Source organism: Sarcophilus harrisii, chromosome 3 (genome assembly GCF_902635505.1).
Source record: "Sarcophilus harrisii chromosome 3, mSarHar1.11, whole genome shotgun sequence".
NCBI lineage: Eukaryota > Metazoa > Chordata > Mammalia > Dasyuromorphia > Dasyuridae > Sarcophilus > Sarcophilus harrisii.
This window is the reverse complement of record NC_045428.1, coordinates 448,484,208-448,503,299: the sequence shown is the minus strand read 5'-3', so window position 1 is coordinate 448,503,299 and position 19,092 is coordinate 448,484,208. Positions and strand designations below refer to the sequence as shown.

The following is a 19,092-nucleotide window of genomic DNA, read 5'->3' as shown; positions in this document are numbered from 1 at the left end:
GTAGGCAACAGGAAGCTATCAACTTGCAAATCTATCTCCTAGTGAGTAGTTCATTTAGTCATCAAGATAAATATAACCAACATTAATTGTTAAAAAGCTAGCTTTATACAGAAAATTAAGGCCTAAAGTGAAAACTGAGTCAGTAAGCATCTCAAGATGAGTTTCTAGGAGCTACAGATGGTGTGTGCCTTCAATTTTGATCTCTGTCATTGTACAAGTTGTTTTTTTAAAGGCTCAAGTTCTAAACTAGACTAAACTTTCAAAACTTTATTCCTGCTAAAGATACTTTAACAAACTTGGTTGGGGCAGATTACTGATTAACTATATTATCTTTTTCAGCTGAAGTTTTTCAAAATGATCTTTTTGTTTTGTAGGTGACTAGATTATTCAGTGTCAATAGTTCTATAATAAGACTCAATGGTTTAGCAAAACAATTAATTAAAGCAGAAGAATAAATAAGAACCCTGGAGGATTCAGCTATCTTATAGAAAACAGATATAGTTAAATTTAAACAAAAAGTATCATTCTGCTGAAGATAATAAAACTAGATTTGTAATATCTCTACATCATTTTCATTTTCAGATTTACTAAAAGGCAGCAAAATCTAACTTGAGTTCAGACTTTCTCCCAGACCATATTCTGTAAACCAGACTAAAAAGCAAAGATCTGCTAAATTATCCCCCGGAAATTGGCAATTTGTTCCTTTAGGAACTATGACTATATGCAATGGCACCACCTAGTGGATTCAAAGGAAACTATCTCGGCATTGAACACAATGCTAAAGGGCAACTTCACATGAGGGCAAAAATATATTCCCAGAACCTGATGAAGACAATCTGGTTTCAAAATAAATTCATCCATTTGCCATTGTTGACTGTTACCTCACTTTGAAACGTTATGAACAAATGACTTTACAGAAGACCTTGAACATTGTCGTACAATTTTTATGATCTCATGGACCAAACTATTCCCTTGACAAAGACACTGGAGTGATTTGCTATTTCCTTCTCCAATGGATTAAGGCAAACAGAGGTTGAATGACTCGCCCAGACTCACCCAGCTAGTAAATGCCTGAGGCCAAATTTGAACGCAGATCTTCCTAACTTCAGATTCAGTGTTCTATTCACTGAGCCATCTAACTGTCTCCTACTTTGAATATATTTTAGAGAAATTAAAAAATTAGGCTAGGAAAAGAACATATTGATTTTCAGAGTCTGACTGCTTTAAGAGATAAAAAAAAAATCATGGTTTCAGTTAAACTAAATTTTGAATAGAATCTCAGAATGTGGGAGGCTGAACTTGAAGATGGAGAGTATGTTAGAAGGAGAAATAGGATGGTAAGGAAAGGGGAAAAGGATATTTTCTGACTTTTTTTTTTAAACTTTCTCCTACCTCCTACTCCCCAAGTTTCCTTCAGTATCATAATCCTTCTCCTCCATAACAGAATTGCAAATGACCTGTCCAGCATTAAAAAAAAAGTCAGGGAATTTGTATTTGTCACTTAAAATTTTTTTATCCCTCAGTTCATTATTAGAAAATATTATTAAGTACCTCTAATTATGTTTGGGATGATGTTAGACATGCCAAGAGCTATAAAAGACCTGTTCTTGTATTAGAGGTATAATTTATTTAATAGTAGGAGAGTGCTACATAACTAAAATGGTCTACCTCCTAGTTATCCAAAAATAGGAAATTCATAATAAATCACTCAATAAATATTTATTAAGTGCCTATGTACCAGGTACTGCACTAAGCACTGAGCATACAAAGAAAAACAAACAGCCCCTAATCTCAAACAGCTCATAATAATAAATGGGGAAACAACGTATAAACAACTAAAAATAGAATAATTACAAAATAATTAACTAGAATTAAGAGGGATTGTGAAATGTTTCCTGCAGAAGATGATTTTAGCTAGGACTTGAAGGAAGCCAAAGAAGCTGGTAATAGAGATGAGGAGGAAGAGCATTCCAAGCAAGGGTGAACAGCTAGGAAAAAATGCCTGGAGCCTGGCGATGGAGTGTCTTATTCATGGAACAGCAACAAGGCAACTGTCACTACATCAAATTGTACATGGAGGGGTATAAAAGTGGCAAGCAAGAGAGTCCTAATTTCTGAAGGGTTCTGAATGCAACTCAGTATTTTGTATTTGATCCTGAGGCAACAAGGAGCAACTAAGTAGGGGAGTGACATGGTCAGACAAGAAATTTAGGAAAATCACATTGGTGGCTGAGTGGAGAATGGATTGGACTGGGAAAAGACTGGAGGCAGACAAATTCACCAATAGGTCATTGCATCAGTTCAGGAGAAATTAGATGATTGCATCAGGGTATTGGCAGTATCAGAAAAATGAAGAAGGAATAATTGAAAGATGTTACAAAGGTAGCAACAGACTATATGAGTAGTGAGAATGAGGAACTGAAGATGACAGCTAAGTTGTGAGTCTGAGGGACTGGGAGAATGGTGGTAGCAATAATAGAAAAGTTCAGGAAGAAAACGGGTTTAGGGGTAGAAATAATTAGTTCAGTGGGGGAATGCTGAGTTTAAGATGTTTACAGGACATACAGTTTTAGATGTCTAATAGGCAGATTGGAGATATAATGCTGGAAGTCAGCAGAGAGATCAGGTTATATATAGATTTGAGAATCGAGATAGAAATGGTAATTGAATCAATCCATGGGGGCTGATGAGATCACCAAGGGAAAGAATTAAGAGAGAAAAGAGAAGAGAGTCCAGGACAACTTCCTGTGAAATGTCTGCACTTAGCAGGAATGACCCAGATGAAAATCCTCCAAAGGAGACTGAATAGGAGCCCTCAGACCAATAGAAAAAAAACTGCCCCACAAATCCACAAAACTAGGAGAAAGCAGTATCTTGAAAATTTAGAAAGAAAAGAATATCAAGAACAACAGAGTGACTAACAGTATCAAAAGCTGCAGATAGGTAAGAAGAATGAGTTTTGAGTAAAGGCTACTGGATCTGGCAATTAGAGTATCACTGGTAATTTTGGAGAGCTATTCAGTCAAATGACCACAGAAATTTAAGACAAGAATGAGAAGAGAAAGTGAAGGTACCTTGCAGATAGCCTTCTAGGGAAAGATGGCCAAAAAGACTAGAGAGATGGGACAAGAGGTAATTGCGATGGATGGAATAAGTGAGAGCTATATAAAAACGTAAGAGACATAGGCATGTTTGTAGGGAAGTAACCAATAGAAAGGGAGAAATTCAAGACAATGCAGAGTGGAGATGTCAGAAGTGGGCAATCTGCTGGGGAAGATAAAAGAGAAATGGGATCACTTAAGCATGTAAAGTAAAGCTTCTTAAAACTGTGGTCATGATTCTATATGGGTACCAAAACTGAATGTGAGAGTTGTGAAATTATGATTTATTATCAGTGAATATTTGATTTGTATGCCTATTTCATATACCTGGGGTTATATAAAAGTTTCTCAGATGAAAAGGAGTCATGAATGGAAAAAGTCTAAGAAGCCCTGATCTAGAGGGATTGACTTTGTTAAGGAGAAGGGTCATCTCTTCATATGAGATGAGATTAAAAAAAGGAAATAGAAAAGAAAGCATCTGGCTGATGTGGGGTAAGGAGGAAGGGAAAAGAAGGAGCTCTCAGTGAAAGACCTCAATTTTTTCAAAGCAATACCAGGCAAAGTTCTCAAATGAGAAGGAAGGCGGAGGGGGAGCCATAGGAAACTGTATGAAAATGTCTGGAAGAGCTATTGTGGAGGGTGGAATAGTGAATTAAATTTTGTTGTTCAGTCATGACCTCTTTTGGAGTGTTCCTGGTGAAGACAATGGAGGTGTTTGTCATTTCCTTCTCCAACTCATTTTGTAGATGAGGAGCTGAGACAAATGGGGTTGAGTGACCTACCCAGGGTCACACAACCAGTGAGTGTCAGAGGCCGGATAGGAACTCAGGAAAATGAGTCTTCTTGACTCCAGGCCACTCTCTACTCATAGCACTGCCTTGTTCTTCAGTGACTTAATAAGGGAGGTGGAAAGCATTGCTTAGACAGCAGTTAGAACCCAGCTGAGATTATATAACAGTCCACCTTGGTTCAGCAACACACACACAAGAGCAAGGACTGAAAATAGTAGGAGTGACCCAAGGCAAAAGTTTGGCGGGGTACAAATGGCAATATAAAGGGACCAAGAAATCAAGAGAAGAAAACTGTAGAGCTGAACTGCTTCACCAAGGGTCTAGATAGGGAAAGAGCATAAAAAAGAAAGCACATACAGAAGTGAGTGCAAGGGATAAATAATGCTGTAAAAAATTACCCTGGCATGGGTTCTGTCAATAAAAAGTTATTTAAAATAAATAAATAAATAAATAAAATAAAAAAGAAAGCATGGAGGGGTCAGTGTACAGTGTAGACAAAGAGTATGTTTTCTCACCAGAAGGCAGAAGGAGAGACACTATGCTAACAGGCTGTGATCAAAGGAAATTTCAGAGTTCATACACATGAAAAGTGGTACATTTGTGAGGGATAGTGAGATCAAAAAGGTATGACCATGTTTGTACGTGGCTAAGGTGAGACAGAAAAACATGAAACGGAAAATGAATAAGTTAAAGCACTAGGAGTCAGGGTGTTTGAAGGATTATCAATATATATATTGAAGTCCCCTAGCATGGGGAAAGGAACTGGAGAGAAGAAATACACTGAACCAGGCACTAAATTCACTCGACCAATGGGAGGAGAAGAATAGTAGAAATGAGCACTGAAAGGGGAGCCAGAGTCTCTGTCATCATAGGAGGGAAATAAGACTCAGTAAAAGTCAGAGGATGGAAGGAATGGAAAGACTTAAATGTCAGTAAGTTTGGAGCAATTCTCTGTGTTCCAGAGGATATGATGGAAGGGGTGGGTGGTTTAGAGGTGGGAAATGAAGAAACTAGGGGAGGAAAGCTTGACTTTATATTTATGGCTTTAGAGAATGTGAACTAGACCATTAATCTTCTATTACTGTTTTGTTACATATGAAATGTTCTCATAAAAAATATCTGATGGAAACTAAAGTCCTTCTACAAAAAGCATAGAGGAAGATATTTGAGACCATATTTAGAACCACAGAGACCCATTATTATAAGCTATTTATAGTTAATGAACTCCTTCAAGACCTTTTCCCAATAATGGTTGCTTTTGCCATGGTATTCAATATGCCCTTTTCCAGTTTCAGACTTGCTCTAAAATATTATTCATACAACATAATCCAGCAGTTGCATGTTCTGTCACAGACCATTTCTCATCCCCTTGAAAATAAATTTCAAAGGAAATCTGTTACAGAAGGATAGGAATTAACATTGGCAAAGTACCATGTTTTCTTTTCTTTCCTAGCTCCTATATCTAAGTGTCTCACCCTTATAAGACTCATCTCTTGTGACTTGTCAAATGGTTCAAAATCAGAAACAGATAGTAATCTATCAATGTAAATGTTTCAAAGAAAAATCCACTGCCATCTGCTTGCTGCAGTAGCCCAGAGGTAGCTCAGTGGAGAAAGCACTAGGCCTAGGGTCAGGAAGATTTGAATTCAAATTCAGCCTAAGAAACTTACTAGCTATGTTGTCCAAAATCACTTATCTTTAGTTTATCTTAATTTCTTCAACTTAAAATGGGCAGTTAGGTAAAACAATGGATAGAGAACCAGGCCTGGAATGAGAAAGACTCATCTTCCTGAATTTAAACCTAGTCTCAGATATTTCGTAGCTATATAAGGTATATAAGGAGGAAGGGAAAGAAAGGAGCTCTCAGTGAAAGACCTCAATTTTTTCAAAACAATACCAGGCAAATTCCTCAACAGAGAAGGAAGGGGGAAGGGGAGCCATAGGAAGCTGTATGAAAATGTCTGGAAGACCTATTGTGGAGGGGTAACCATTTGCCTCAGTTTCTTCATCTGTAAAATAAGCTGGAGAAAGAAATGGGGTCCCAAATCCCAAATGGGGTCACAAAGGGTTTGACACAACTGAAAAATGACTAAATAACAACAAAATGAGGATAATAATAGCACCTGTATCAAATGGTAGTTATAAGGATCAAATGAGATAAATATTTATTTTTTAAAAAGCTTTAAGTATAGTGTCTGGCATAGTTGGTGCTATATAAATCCTTATACTTTCACTAAGGACTATTGAGGCCTTTCTCTCTGACTTGCAGCTGAAATCTCCCATATGTGGTGTTTCCCTAATTCAAAAATGATCTCTGCTTTGTTATTTACATCTCTAGTACTTTGCACATAATAAGTGCTTAATGAATGAATTTATTTATTCATATGCTCATATACACAGGGCTTTATTCCAACTCTTAAGATTCTTTTCTTTACATATCAGCTCTATAAAATAAAGCTTATATTTTTTGAAACTAAATGTAATTTAAATTTTGGGGAAAAGATATATCATACCTGGAAATTTCTGGATGTTGATCCACTAGAGAACTTACAAACCTAAAGAAGAGTGATCCCTTCCATTTCACAAATTCTTCCTAGGGGGACAGAAAACAGAATATTTCAAGATTTGCTAAATACATAGATCTTAAGTATATTCATTGCCTAGTTTCCTAAAGTAGCTTTCCTCTAGTTAATGTCAGCTCTTTTCGATATTCATTTTTTTTTTCTGTTGTTCATCAGTAATTGAACTGATGAGATTAGACTTAGGTTCTAATGATATGAAAATCAAGAACTTATTTATCCAATAAGTCAACCACAGGCTCACATACTTTGCTCTGTTCAGTAGCCACATAATCTATATCAACCATCTCAAAAACCAATCTCTTGTCAGGAAAAAATACTGCTGACAGTGTAGACAAATCAGTTAGAAATCATCACTAGTAGTGATAAAATGACTCAAAGTCAGCCATGTTATAGTAGGCTCTTCATTCTCTCTCTCTCTCTTTTCTTTTCTTTTCTTTTTTCTGCAAGGGAACTGGGGATAAGTGACTTGCCCAGAGTTACACAGGAAGGAAGTGTTAAATGTCTGAAGGCAGATTTGAACTTGGGTCCTCCTGACTTCAGGGCTGATGTCTATCCACTGTGCCATTTAGCTGCCCCTACCTCTTGTTGTATGCCTATGAAACATGGACAGTACCAATGCCATGCCAGGAAACAGAATCTCTTCCATGTGAATTATCTCAGGAAGATTCTGAAGACCATTGGCAGGATAATGTAACAGACTCTGAGGTTCTTTCTCAAACTAATCAGCCAAACATTCCAACTCTACTGAGGAGAATGCAACTCCATTGGGCTGGCCACAATAGTTGAAAGCCAAATGTATGCTTGCTAAAAAGAGTATTTTTTGGAGAATTCATTCATACAGGGCAAGTGCTCACAAGGTGGCCAGGCCTCTCTTAAGAACTTTAGAATCTATTGTATGAAATGGGAGACGCTCAGCATGGCATGTCCTCACAAGGGAAGGTGCTTTGCTCTAATGAGTGAAGCAGAATTGAATTAGCCCGAAAGAAACGTGATGCATACAATTAAAGAATCCATCCCAAATGTTCAAATGTTGGAAAGTTTATGTCCAACTGCAGCAGAGCACTCCAAGCTCGTTTTGGTCTGATCAACCACAAGCAGACACACTGTATCTGACTCTAACACAGTGATGTCATTTGGTTTTTTGTCAAGAACTAAGCACAACAATAAGTAGGCTCTTAATAACTGCTTGGTGACTGAGCTTGAAGGCAGAATAAAAAAATGGAAATGGAAAAGTGAATTTGGAAACAGAGGATCTTGGTTCAAGTGTACGACTTTTTACATGGGTGGTATTGTTCTCATGTCCAGCTCTTCCAAACCCCATTTGGGGGTTTTCTTGGCAAAGATACTGGAGGGTTTATTATTTCTTTCTCCAGTTTATTTTACAGATGCAGAAACTCAAGCAAACAGGTTAAGTGACTTGTTCACAATAACACCGAGTTAAAAAATGTCTGATAATAGATTTGAACTCAGAAAGATGAGTCTTCCTGACTTCAGGCCTGGCACTTTATCTACTGTGCCACCTAGCTGCCCCCCTATCTGGGTAATCTTCATCACAATGAGGCTGTTTTCTCAGCTTTAATCATGGTAGGTAGGGAAACCATAGGATTTCTATGGTTATTTTCAGTTGTAAATCCTACAGTTTACAGTTAAAAGGTTAGCATATAAGTTACTATAAATCCCAATACAATGGAAGAATACATAACTAAATTAAATTCCCACTTTTAAAGGCTAGCAATCCTTGTCCCCACCATAGTGGTCTAGACATATTTTCCATGTAAAAATAAACAAACTTTTACATAGCCTTAATATATCTGAGCCCAAAGGTACAAAGAATAAATAAAGACACGAGAAAGCTGTGCTTTGGACTGGAACTGTCTGATTTTCTGAAGTCGGCAGGACGTTTTGTTAAATTCCAAATGGAAGCACATGTGAAGAGTTCCTTATTTAGCTCCAGCAAGATCAACTAACTACCAATCATTGGGATCCTCTGTCCCAATGATTCATTATGAATGAAGTCCTCAATGACTTCAGTGTCCCCCTTACAGTTTTCTGCTCCATCCAAACCCACCCTCATTCTTGTTGACAACATTCAACGAAGACCCTAACATTCTGGCATTCAGTTCATTAACCTCCTCCCTGATTTCTAAGAAACAAAGAATGTCAGAAACAGAATTAATGGACCTCAAAGATCTGATGTCCCTGTGTACCTAAAAAACAACAGTTAATTTTAAGAAGTTGCTAGATTGCTCAATGGAATAGTTTGAAGTCAGGACAATCTGAGTTCAAATCTGACCTGAAACATTTCTTAGCTGTGTCTACACTACATTTTAAATTACTACAATTAAATAAAAATATTAATACCAGCTAATAGCTAATAACATGTGCTAGACACTGTGCTAAGGCTTTACAATTACTATCTCATTTGATCCTCAAAACAATCCTGTGACATAGGTGCTACTATTATTCCCATTTTACAGTCGAGGAAACTGTGAGAGACAGTAGTTAAGTGATTTGCCCAGCATCACTAAAATGGGATTTAAAGTGATTCCACGCACTTTATCTGCTGTACCATTTAAGTGATTAAAGATTCTCTCCACATAATTAACAAGTGATTTCTATTCTATTTCTAGCACCTTACTGACCAAAAAAGAGAAGTATTTTGCAAACCTTAAGGTATAAAAATGCTAGTTATTATTGTTATTATTATGGCTACACTTTATTGGTTTTTTTAAATTAAAGCTTTTTATTTTCAAAACATATGCATTGGATAATTTTTCAAGATTGACCCTTGTAGAATTCTGGGGTCAGAGCCAACATGGCAGAGACAACTCAAGTTTCTTTCTGATATTCTCCTACAATCCTTAGACTAATTAGCAAAAATCCAGCCTCTGAATTAGCTCAGGAACCCACAAATATTGGGAGTGCAACAAATTATCAGCAGAAGATAATTTCGAAGACAGCCAGAAAATGTCTGTTTCAATTGGAAACAGAAGAGAGGCAGCCCAAGCACAAGTCGGATGAGCACAGGCACCAGCACAGACAGTGCAGAACTGCAGGGTAGTGCAGATTTGCATAGTAGAGAATCTACAGAGAGGAAACAGACCAGAAAAGGTCTATTTCAATTGGAAATGGGAGGGAGGCAGCCTAACACAAGCTAACTACAAACGCTAATGCAGACACCACAGAGTCCTGGAGCGTTGCTGATTCTGCTGGTGTTGCTGACTTTGCATGGCAGAGAATCTACAGGGAGGAATCCACAGGAATCTACCGCTGTTGGCCACTCTTCCCTGGTTGCAAGCCAGTAGATCAGCAGAGAAGTTAGAAAACATCCAATACAAACATAAAAGGTAAATAGTGAACCCTGAAACGCAAGAATCTCACAGAATGTGGCCAAGCCCACCAGCGTAGCCACAGACCCTTATAGAGAAAGCTTGGAAAACCTTCCTTGTCCTAAAAGCAGACTTTAACTTTTTTTTTTTTTTTTTTAATGTGTAACAAAGAGAATTCTGACAATAGATAGCTTTTATGGTGAAAGTGAAGAACAGATTTCAACCCCTGAGGAGACTAAAGGCAGATTGTCTCCAGATGAAGCCCAAAAGGTGATATAACCTGATATAATACAAGGCTCTCCTAGAAGAAATTAAAAAGGATTTCAAAAGAAAGTTAGAAGAAAAGTGTATAAAGGAAATGAAAACATTGCAAGAAGTTTGGAAAAGGCATATAACTCATTAAAAGACAGATTTGATAAAATGGAAAAAGAAAGCAACTCTCATATAAAAAGAATTTGTGATACAGAAAAAGAAAATAATTCCTTAAAATACAGAATTTGTGAAATGGAAAATAATTCCTTAACAGAATTTGTGAAATGGAAAAAAAAAAAAATCCCATAGAACAAAACAACTCATTTAAAAATTCAATTGGATAAATACAAAAAGTAAAAATAAATAAATAAATAAATGGAGAAAAATTTGTAGGATGCAGCCAAAGCAGTAATAAGGGGAGATTTTATATCTCTAGATGCTTACTTGCATAAAATAGAAAAAGAGAAAAAAAATCAATAAATTGGGCTTGCAACTAAAAAAGCTAGAAAAAGAACAAATAAAAAACCCCCAATCAAATAAATACTAAACTTGAAACTCTAAAAATAAAAGATCAATAAAATTGAAACTAAAAAACGATTGAATTACTAAACAAAACTAAGAGTTGGTTTTATGGGAAAAAAAAACAAACAGATAAGCCTTTAGTTAATTTGATTAGAAAAAGTAAAGAGGAAAATCAAATTATTAGTCTCAAAAATGCAAAGGGAGAACTATCTACCAATGAAGAGGAAATCAGAGCAATTATTAGGAGTTACTTTGCTCAACTTTATGCCAATAAATTGGACAACCTAAGTGAAATGGAGAAATACCTACAAAAAATACAGAATACCCAGATTAACAGAAGAGGAAATAAATTACTTAAATAATCCCATTTTAGTAAAAGAAATAGAACAAGCTATTAATCAACTCCCTAAGAAAAATCCCCAGGACCAGATGGATTTGAATGGATGGATATAAATTCTATCAAACATTTAAAGAACAATTAACTCCAATACTATATAAACTATTTGAAAAAATAGGAAATGAAGGACTCCTACCAAATTCCTTTTATATCACAGACACGACACTGATACCTAAACCAGGTAGGAGGAAAACAGAGAAAGAAAATCATAGACCAATCTCCCTAATAAATAATGATGCAAAAATCTTAAATAAAATATTAGCAAAGAGATCACAGAAAATCATCCCCAGGATAATACACTATGACCAAGTAGGATTTATACCAAGAATGCAGGGTTGGTTCAATATTAGGAAAACTATTAGCATAATTGACTATATCAATAACCAAATTAGCAAAAACCATATGATTATCTCAATAGATGCAGAAAAAGCATTTGATAAAATCCAACACCCATTTCTAATAAAAACACTAGAAAGTATAGGAATAAATGGACTATCACTTAAAACAGTCAATAGCTTCTATTTAAAACCATCAGCAAGCATCATATGTAATGGTTGGATAAATTGGAACCGTTCCCAATTAAGATCAGGGGTAAAACAAGATTGCCCACTATCACCATTACTATTCAATATTGTATTAGAGATGCTAGCTTTGGCAATAAGACAAGAAAAAGAGATTAAAGAATTAGAGTAGGTAATGAGGAAACCAAATTATCACTTTTTGAGTATAATGTTATACTTAGAGAACCCTAGAGAATCAACTAAAAAACTATTAGAAGCAATCCACAACTTTAGCAAACTTGCAGGATGCAAAATAAATCCAAATAAATCATTAGCATTCTTATACATCACTAACAAAATCCAACATCAAGAGATACAAAGAGAAATTCCATTTAAAACAACTGTTGATAGTATAAAATATTTGGGACTCTATCTGCCAAGGGAAAGCCAGGAACTATATAAGCAAAACTACAAAACATTTTCCACACAAAAAAAATCAGATCTAAGCAACTGGAAAAATATCAAGTGATCATGGATAGGTCGAGCAAATATACCAAAGATGACAATACTCCCTAAACTAATCTATTCATTAGTACTATACCAACCAAACTCCCAAGAAACTATTTTACTGACCTAGAAAAAATAACAATAAAATTCATCTGAAGAACAAAATGTTAAGAATTTTAAGGGAACTAATGGAAAAAAAAAAATCTGTCTCTGTCCAGCCTATGAATCCTTTGCTTCCAGGCACAGTAGGCTTGACTATTGCACCTCCTAAGAGTGCTTACAAAACAGTGTCTATCCATACACTGATGTGGGAAACTGGGGAGTGTGTAGCTAATATCTCAGTCACCAATACAGGTAGAAAATGTGACTTATCAACCAGAAGTAGTAGTATCAGGTTTACTGATACAGACTCCTAATAGACAATCTGGTGATATTTACCCACATTTTGACTCCCAGAAACAGAATCCAGAAATATTCTGGACTGCAGCTATTACAGCTGACCATCTTATGCTCACTTTCTATACAAATGGCATACCATTGAAAGGGTTGGTAGACACAGGTGCAAATCATGTAGTCATTAGAGGTGCCAACTGGCCCAGTCACAGGCCAGAGATTAAGGCAGACACCTACATGTCTGGCATAGGAGGATCAATAGCAGCTGAAGTTAGTGCTACCCCTTTGAGATGGACATATGAAGTTTGAATCAGGAGCTTTTATTCCTTTTATAGTTGAAAAAAATCCCCATCAATCTGTGGGGAAGAGACATCTTACAACAGTTAGGATTACTATAAGGTTTGGGGGAAGAACCTCACATAATATAAGAAGAAGTAAAGAGGCTTTGACGCCTAAGGCACCCGGATATGATTTCTGCAGCCAGTACAGATGCCTAGTGACAGGAAGCTCTGGTCATGTTGAGAATGCATCATCAACAAGAGATGTCTCCTTCCCTTACTGACTGTGCATGTGATCTCACAGACCCATATAAGCAGTGGGGATCAAGAAATTGGAGTTCAATAGTAGTTAGCAGAAGTTCAGTAAGTGCAGGAGTGCAGGATGTGAACACATGGAATAAAGTCTTGTGCTCGCAAGCCACTGTGTCTGGGCGCTCTGTTAGACACGAGAACCACTATGCAGAGAGACAGTGGCCAGAAATCTCTGAAGAACTATGATTGGGTAAGATTTCTGAAGGCCTGGGATTAGGCAAGACTGACAATCAGTAACCTCTGGGTGGAAGGTTACAGATTACAATTGAGTACTTCGACTTTTTAGGCAGGGCTGCTGTTGAAGGCCTGCCAACACTCTCACCTGTTCCCATTCAATGGAAAACTGATACATCAGTGTAGATGGAACAGTGGTCCTTACAAAGTGAAAAAATTCAGGCCTTATTAGATATAGTACAGGAAAAAGAGAGAGACAGAAAAGAGAAAACCCTTGAAACAGAAGAGAAAACTCAAGAAACATCAGTTGGCAATAGAAGAAAGGACCTGAGACAGGGCCAAAATAGAGAAGTTGATCAGTGGTGCAAGTTAGGTTCACAGAACAAAATAGTCAATGATTGATTATGGCAATCTAGTATTTGACAAACCCAAAGGCCCTAGCTTTTGGGATAGTGTTGGCATACAGGAGCCACCTGACAGCGGCTGCTGGAGATCCAACCCAGACCTGCAGAATGAATCTGTGAGAGGACGATACAAGGAGACTGAGAGGCCGTTGCTGTTCTCTGACCTCTTTGACTGAGAAACCATTGCTTTGTCTGACTTAGGTCTGACTGCCTGTCCCCAGTTCTCATATACGTTATTACAATTACATCATTACAGCATACTGAATGTGTGTGAACTAGAGAACTATTACATCACCATGCTAAATACTAAGTATATGCAAACCAGATAACCATTGTCTCATCAATTATTCCTTTCAAGTATACTTCTCCAGAGTTCTAGCCCTCTACATCTTCCACTTTCTTTTTTTTTTTAGAATATAGGTGGTCATACCCTCCCCAACTTCTCAGGAAGAGAGGTAAAAACATCAAAAAGGTGATCATTCCCTCCCTGACTTCTCTCACCAAACCAGATATAATGTTGGCAGTTTCTTCTGGGCTAAAGGGTCTCACTTGAAACAAATATACATAAATCCATCAGCATGGGAGGTATTACACAAGTATATAGTAATATAACACAGGCTAATAGTGATGTAACAAACAACATGAATCAACATGAGGAATTATACATGTCCGCAAGTCTAGAAATAGTCTAAAACCAATCTATTGTCCATTACTTTATATGTCAAGGAATCCAATGATTCCTGCAGATTTTGAAGTCCAGTAATAGTCTCATTAACAATTTTTGATGTTCATGAGTCAATTGAAATGACAAGATGCTCCAAATCACTATTGATAAGAGAAATGCAAATTAAGACAATTCTGAGATACCACTATACACCTCTCAGATTGGCTAAGATGACAGGAAAAGATAATGCTGAATATTGGAGGGGATTGGGAAAACTGGGACACTGACATATTGTTGGTGGAACTGTGAATGGATCCAACCATTCTGGAGAGCAGTTTGGAACTACGTTCAAAAAGTTATCAAACTGTGCATACCCTTTGATCCAGCAGTGTTTCTACTGGGCTTATATGTCAAAGAAATCTAAAAGAAGGGAAAGGGACCCACATGGTGCAAAAATATTTGTGGCAGCCCTTTTTTGTAGTGGCAAGAAACTGGAAACTGAGTGAATGCCCATCAATTGGAGAATGGCTGAATAAATTGTAGCATATGAATGTTATGGAATATTATTGTTCTGTAAGAAACAATTAGCAGGATGATTTCAGAAAGATCTGGAGAGACTTACATGAACTTATGCTAAGTGAAATGAGCAGAACCAGGAGATTATTATACACGGCAACAAGACTATATGACAATCAATTCTGATGGATGTGGCTCTCTTCAACATTGAGATGATTCAAACCAGTTCCACTTGTTCAGTGAAGAAGAGAGTCAGCTACACCTAGAGAGAGAACTATGGGAAATGAGTGTGGACCACAACATAGCATTCTCACTCTCTCTGTTATTTGCTTGCATTTTGTTTTCTTTCTCAGTTTTTCTTTTTCTTCCTTCTTAATCTGATTTTTTTGCACAGCTAGATAACTGTATAAATATGTATACATATACTGGATTTAACATATATTTCAACATATTTAACACATATAGGACTACCTGCCAGCTAGGGGAGGGGATAGAGAGAAGGTGGGGAAAATTTGGAACAAAAGGTTTTGTAAGGGTCAGTGTTGGAAAAATTACCCGTGCATATGCTTCGCAAACAAATAAATAAACAATTAGGAAAAAAAACAAAAAAGAATAAAGCCTCTTTTAATCTGCCATAGTAAGTTGTTTGCACTCCTGGTGTGTCTTTTAAAGGCAAAATAGACACCAGTCAGTCTGCACCAGCCTGAGAAACTGTTTGGGCAATTGGGGACTCTTGTAACCAAGCATTCTGGTTCTAATCCAGTTAGGGGCTTTATTCCTTTGCAACCATGAACACAAACCATTTCCACCCTGCACTGAAACCAGGAACTGAGCAATGGGTAGTGGAGTTGCCAAATGACACATGGTATTGCCCAGTACTAGTAAAGAAAGCCCCTGTAACTCTTTCTGACTACTCATCCAACTCCCTTATCATCTCTGGGCAGTGAGAACCACTGCTGATGTTGTTGCTGCTGCCTCCAAGGCCCATAGCTGGGGTTGTGGCCAAGTGGGCCAGCAACCCCTTCCCCAACTCCTCCAAACACTAGCCACCCCAGTTTTGGTCTCCTTCCATTTCACCCTTCTTCTAAAACTGCTTTTTCCAAAAGAACCAGATAACTCCAAATTATTAAGTGCCTACTAGGGGCAGGCACTGTACTAAGGACACAACAAAAAAAGGCAAGAAACAGTTTCTGCTGCTCAAGGAGCTACAATCTAATGGGGGAAGACAACCAAATATGTGCCAAAAACCTATACAGAGATAAATAAAAAATAATTAAAAGAAGGAAGGTACTAAAAGTAAGAGAATTGGGAAAAGCTTCCTGTAGAAAATGGATTTTAGTTGGGACTTGAAGGTAGGCAGAAATGAGGAAGGAAAGCATTCCCAGCACAAGGGACAGCCAGTGAAAATCCCTGAAACCAAGGCGTGGATTATCTTGTTTGTGAAACAGTAACACAGAAGGCCAGTATCACTGGAGTAAAGAGGACATGGTGAAGATTTCTTAAGAAGACTGGAAGGGATGGGGTGGGGTAGAAGGGAGAGGAAAGGCTAAGTTATGAAGGGATTCAAAAACTAAAAGGATTTTTTCCAAGAGGTCACAAGCCACTGGAGTTTACAGAGCAGGGGTAACATGGTCAGCCCTGTACTTTAGGAAAATAACTTTGGTAGATGAATGGAAGATGGATTGCAGTGGGAAGAGACGTGCCAGACAAATTCACCAGCAGGGTATTGCAATAGTCCAAATGTGAGGCAATAGAAGCTTACAACAGTATAGTAGCAGTTATCAGAGAAGAAGAGGAGGAATGATGATGAAAAGGTTAAACCAAAAGTCCATGAAAAGAGAATGATTAGTGAGGAATTGAGAATAACACCTAAGTTACTAGTCTGGGGGGCTAGGAGTTGGTGATGACCTTGACAGTAACAGGGAAAAAGAGTATAGAGCCTTGGAGAAAAGATACTGAATTTAGTTTTGGACAAGTTGAGTTTAAGAAGTCTACTATGTCTTAAAGGAAATGGGAGATGCCAAATAGACAAATTCTAGTACTTTTTCCTAAGACTTAGACTTTCTGAGCTTTTTACAGTTTTTGAAAATTGAGGACAGTTTGTTACCATTGTATATTAGTGTCTAATATTGTGTCTTGCACATAGAAGCTATTTATGGCTTTAATTGCATAAACTTTACATACCTGTAAGAGATTGGTCAGCAAAATAAGAGTCTGCTTTCGGATGAAAGGATCCGAGTCCTTCAGACACACAGAGATATTGGGAATGTATCTGTCCACCATGACCGTGTAGCGAATACACAAATCACACAGAACAATAATCACATTGTTACGGACAGCCACTTCTTCACACACCTCCAGCTCACGCACCAGGGCTGCAATGCACTTCTTTGCAAGATCTTCATGCTGTAAACATAATTTGCCTGTAATAGGAGAGAATTAATCAATGATGGCATGTTCTATTTTATGTCTAAATAATCTGAGGCTAAGTTTTCATTTACTATAAGTCAATACAAACCAATAAGCATGAAGTCAATATAAGAAACTAAAGTGAAATTGCACATATTAAAAATAGTTCAAGGCAAAGTATCTTTAAAGAAAGTAAATACTAGAGATTTTATGAGAAGCATTCCATGAAGAATCAAAGCCTAATAAAATAAAGTTCCTTTGTCTATTAGGCAATGTATCAGCCTTACAAATAACATACCTGAAAGGAACCAAGAAAACTTAATAGATGAGGCACTGAACTTGGAATCCAAAATGCAAGAATTGAATTTTCTTGGTGGTTATTTATTTCCTCTATGTCCTAAATTCTTGTATTCTTGTTCATGTGCTTCTTCTGCCTTGACAAACTTTATCTTCTATTTATGCTCCTTATCCCTACCCACTAACACTTTTTTTTTTAGTTCACAAGCTTTTGATATATAATTTTTAATTTTCCAAAAAGAAGATGTATTACTGCCTTGAGTATTATACTTAATTTTGATGAACAACTGATTTTTCCACAACTAATTTTGATAACATATAGATTATATTATTTAAACAAGTGAATTCTCAATCCATAAACTTCAGTCCTTAGATACATTATGAACTTTTGCAATATATTACGTGGCTACCTTTCTTTTCCATTCCTATTCACATGCTAAGGTAAATCCACTGTTTTTATCTAATCTCAACTGGGCCCTAATTGTAGCAAGGCAAATCTTGTATTCTACTCCTCAGCTCCCCACCATGGTTGTTAATATCTCCTTATCTTCTGTACCTCTTTCAAAAGCTTTCATTTCATACTTCACTGAAAAAATTGAGGTCAATCTCATTAGCTTCTTTTTGCATATTCTACAGAGTAGCCTTCCTCCAATCCACAGTTGACCTCTCTAACTGTGCCCTTGATCTCATCCCCTCCCATCCTTTCCTCTGGCTTTTGCATCTAGAATCACTACCCCTGCAATTCCACTTCACTAATTTTCTATTTCTACTTACTTACTGAGTCTCCTTCCCTACTGCAAATCATGCTCAAGATTCCCCCACTTAAAAAACAAACTAACAAACAACAACAAAAACCCCTTACTTCATACCATGGGCTCAAGCTATTGTCCTGAACCTGTCCTCTCTTTCACAGCCAAACTCTTTGAATACTCTCTCCACCCTAGATTTTCATGAAATAGCTCTCTCTGGGATGTTCAACTACTTGTCTTATCCTTCCTTGAGTTCCTAGAACTCAATCCTTGTCCTTTTTTTCTCTATATTCTTTCTTGATGATGTTACCAATAGATAACTGATGGAATCAACTATTTCTCTATAGATATAACTAATATTTAAATATACGTCCTAGTCTCTCTTCTGAGCATCAAGTCTACATCACTCTCCAACTCTCATAAGCATCTCACATGTCCAAACAGAATTCATCTTTCTCCTTAAGCTCTCCCTTACATTTCACTCACCTAGGTTTGTAACCTCAAAGTTACCAATGACTCTTACTTCTTCCTACAATGAGTTGAAGGGTACTATCAATCATACCTTCACATCTATTCTCTTATATCCACTCATATGGCTGACCTCCTTCACATACTCTTCATCATCATCAGACAAGATAGCTTACTCCTCAAATATGTGCAGTTCTATATCCCTATCTTTGTGTCTTTCCCAGACTGCTTCTAAACAAAAAGGAACTTTAGGTCATCTAGTCCAGAAGTGTTAAACATGTGCCTTATGGGTCATATGTAGTCCATAACACTACCAATTCAGTCCAAATCAAATTAAAATGTAACTGGGAAATATTTAACAAAATAAACAATAAGCAAATAAATAAAAACAATATAGATAATAATATATTTTTAGAAACCTTCTGTATGGTTTACAGGTCCTTCTTT

General features: G+C 37.0%; 1 protein-coding gene across 2 annotated transcripts in view; it reads right to left on the bottom strand.

The window, feature by feature from the left end:
* NCAPD3 (non-SMC condensin II complex subunit D3) overlaps nucleotides 1-19,092 on the bottom strand; it is a 97,052-nt gene that overhangs the window by 19,804 nt on the left and 58,156 nt on the right. For both annotated transcript variants that reach the window (XM_031960862.1, XM_031960861.1), the window contains exons 23-24: nucleotides 16,907-17,145; nucleotides 6,406-6,485 (exon numbers count right to left, since the gene is read on the bottom strand). In XM_031960862.1, the coding sequence (XP_031816722.1) occupies nucleotides 6,406-6,485; nucleotides 16,907-17,145 (319 nt within the window). The remainder of the gene's footprint in view (nucleotides 1-6,405; nucleotides 6,486-16,906; nucleotides 17,146-19,092) is intronic.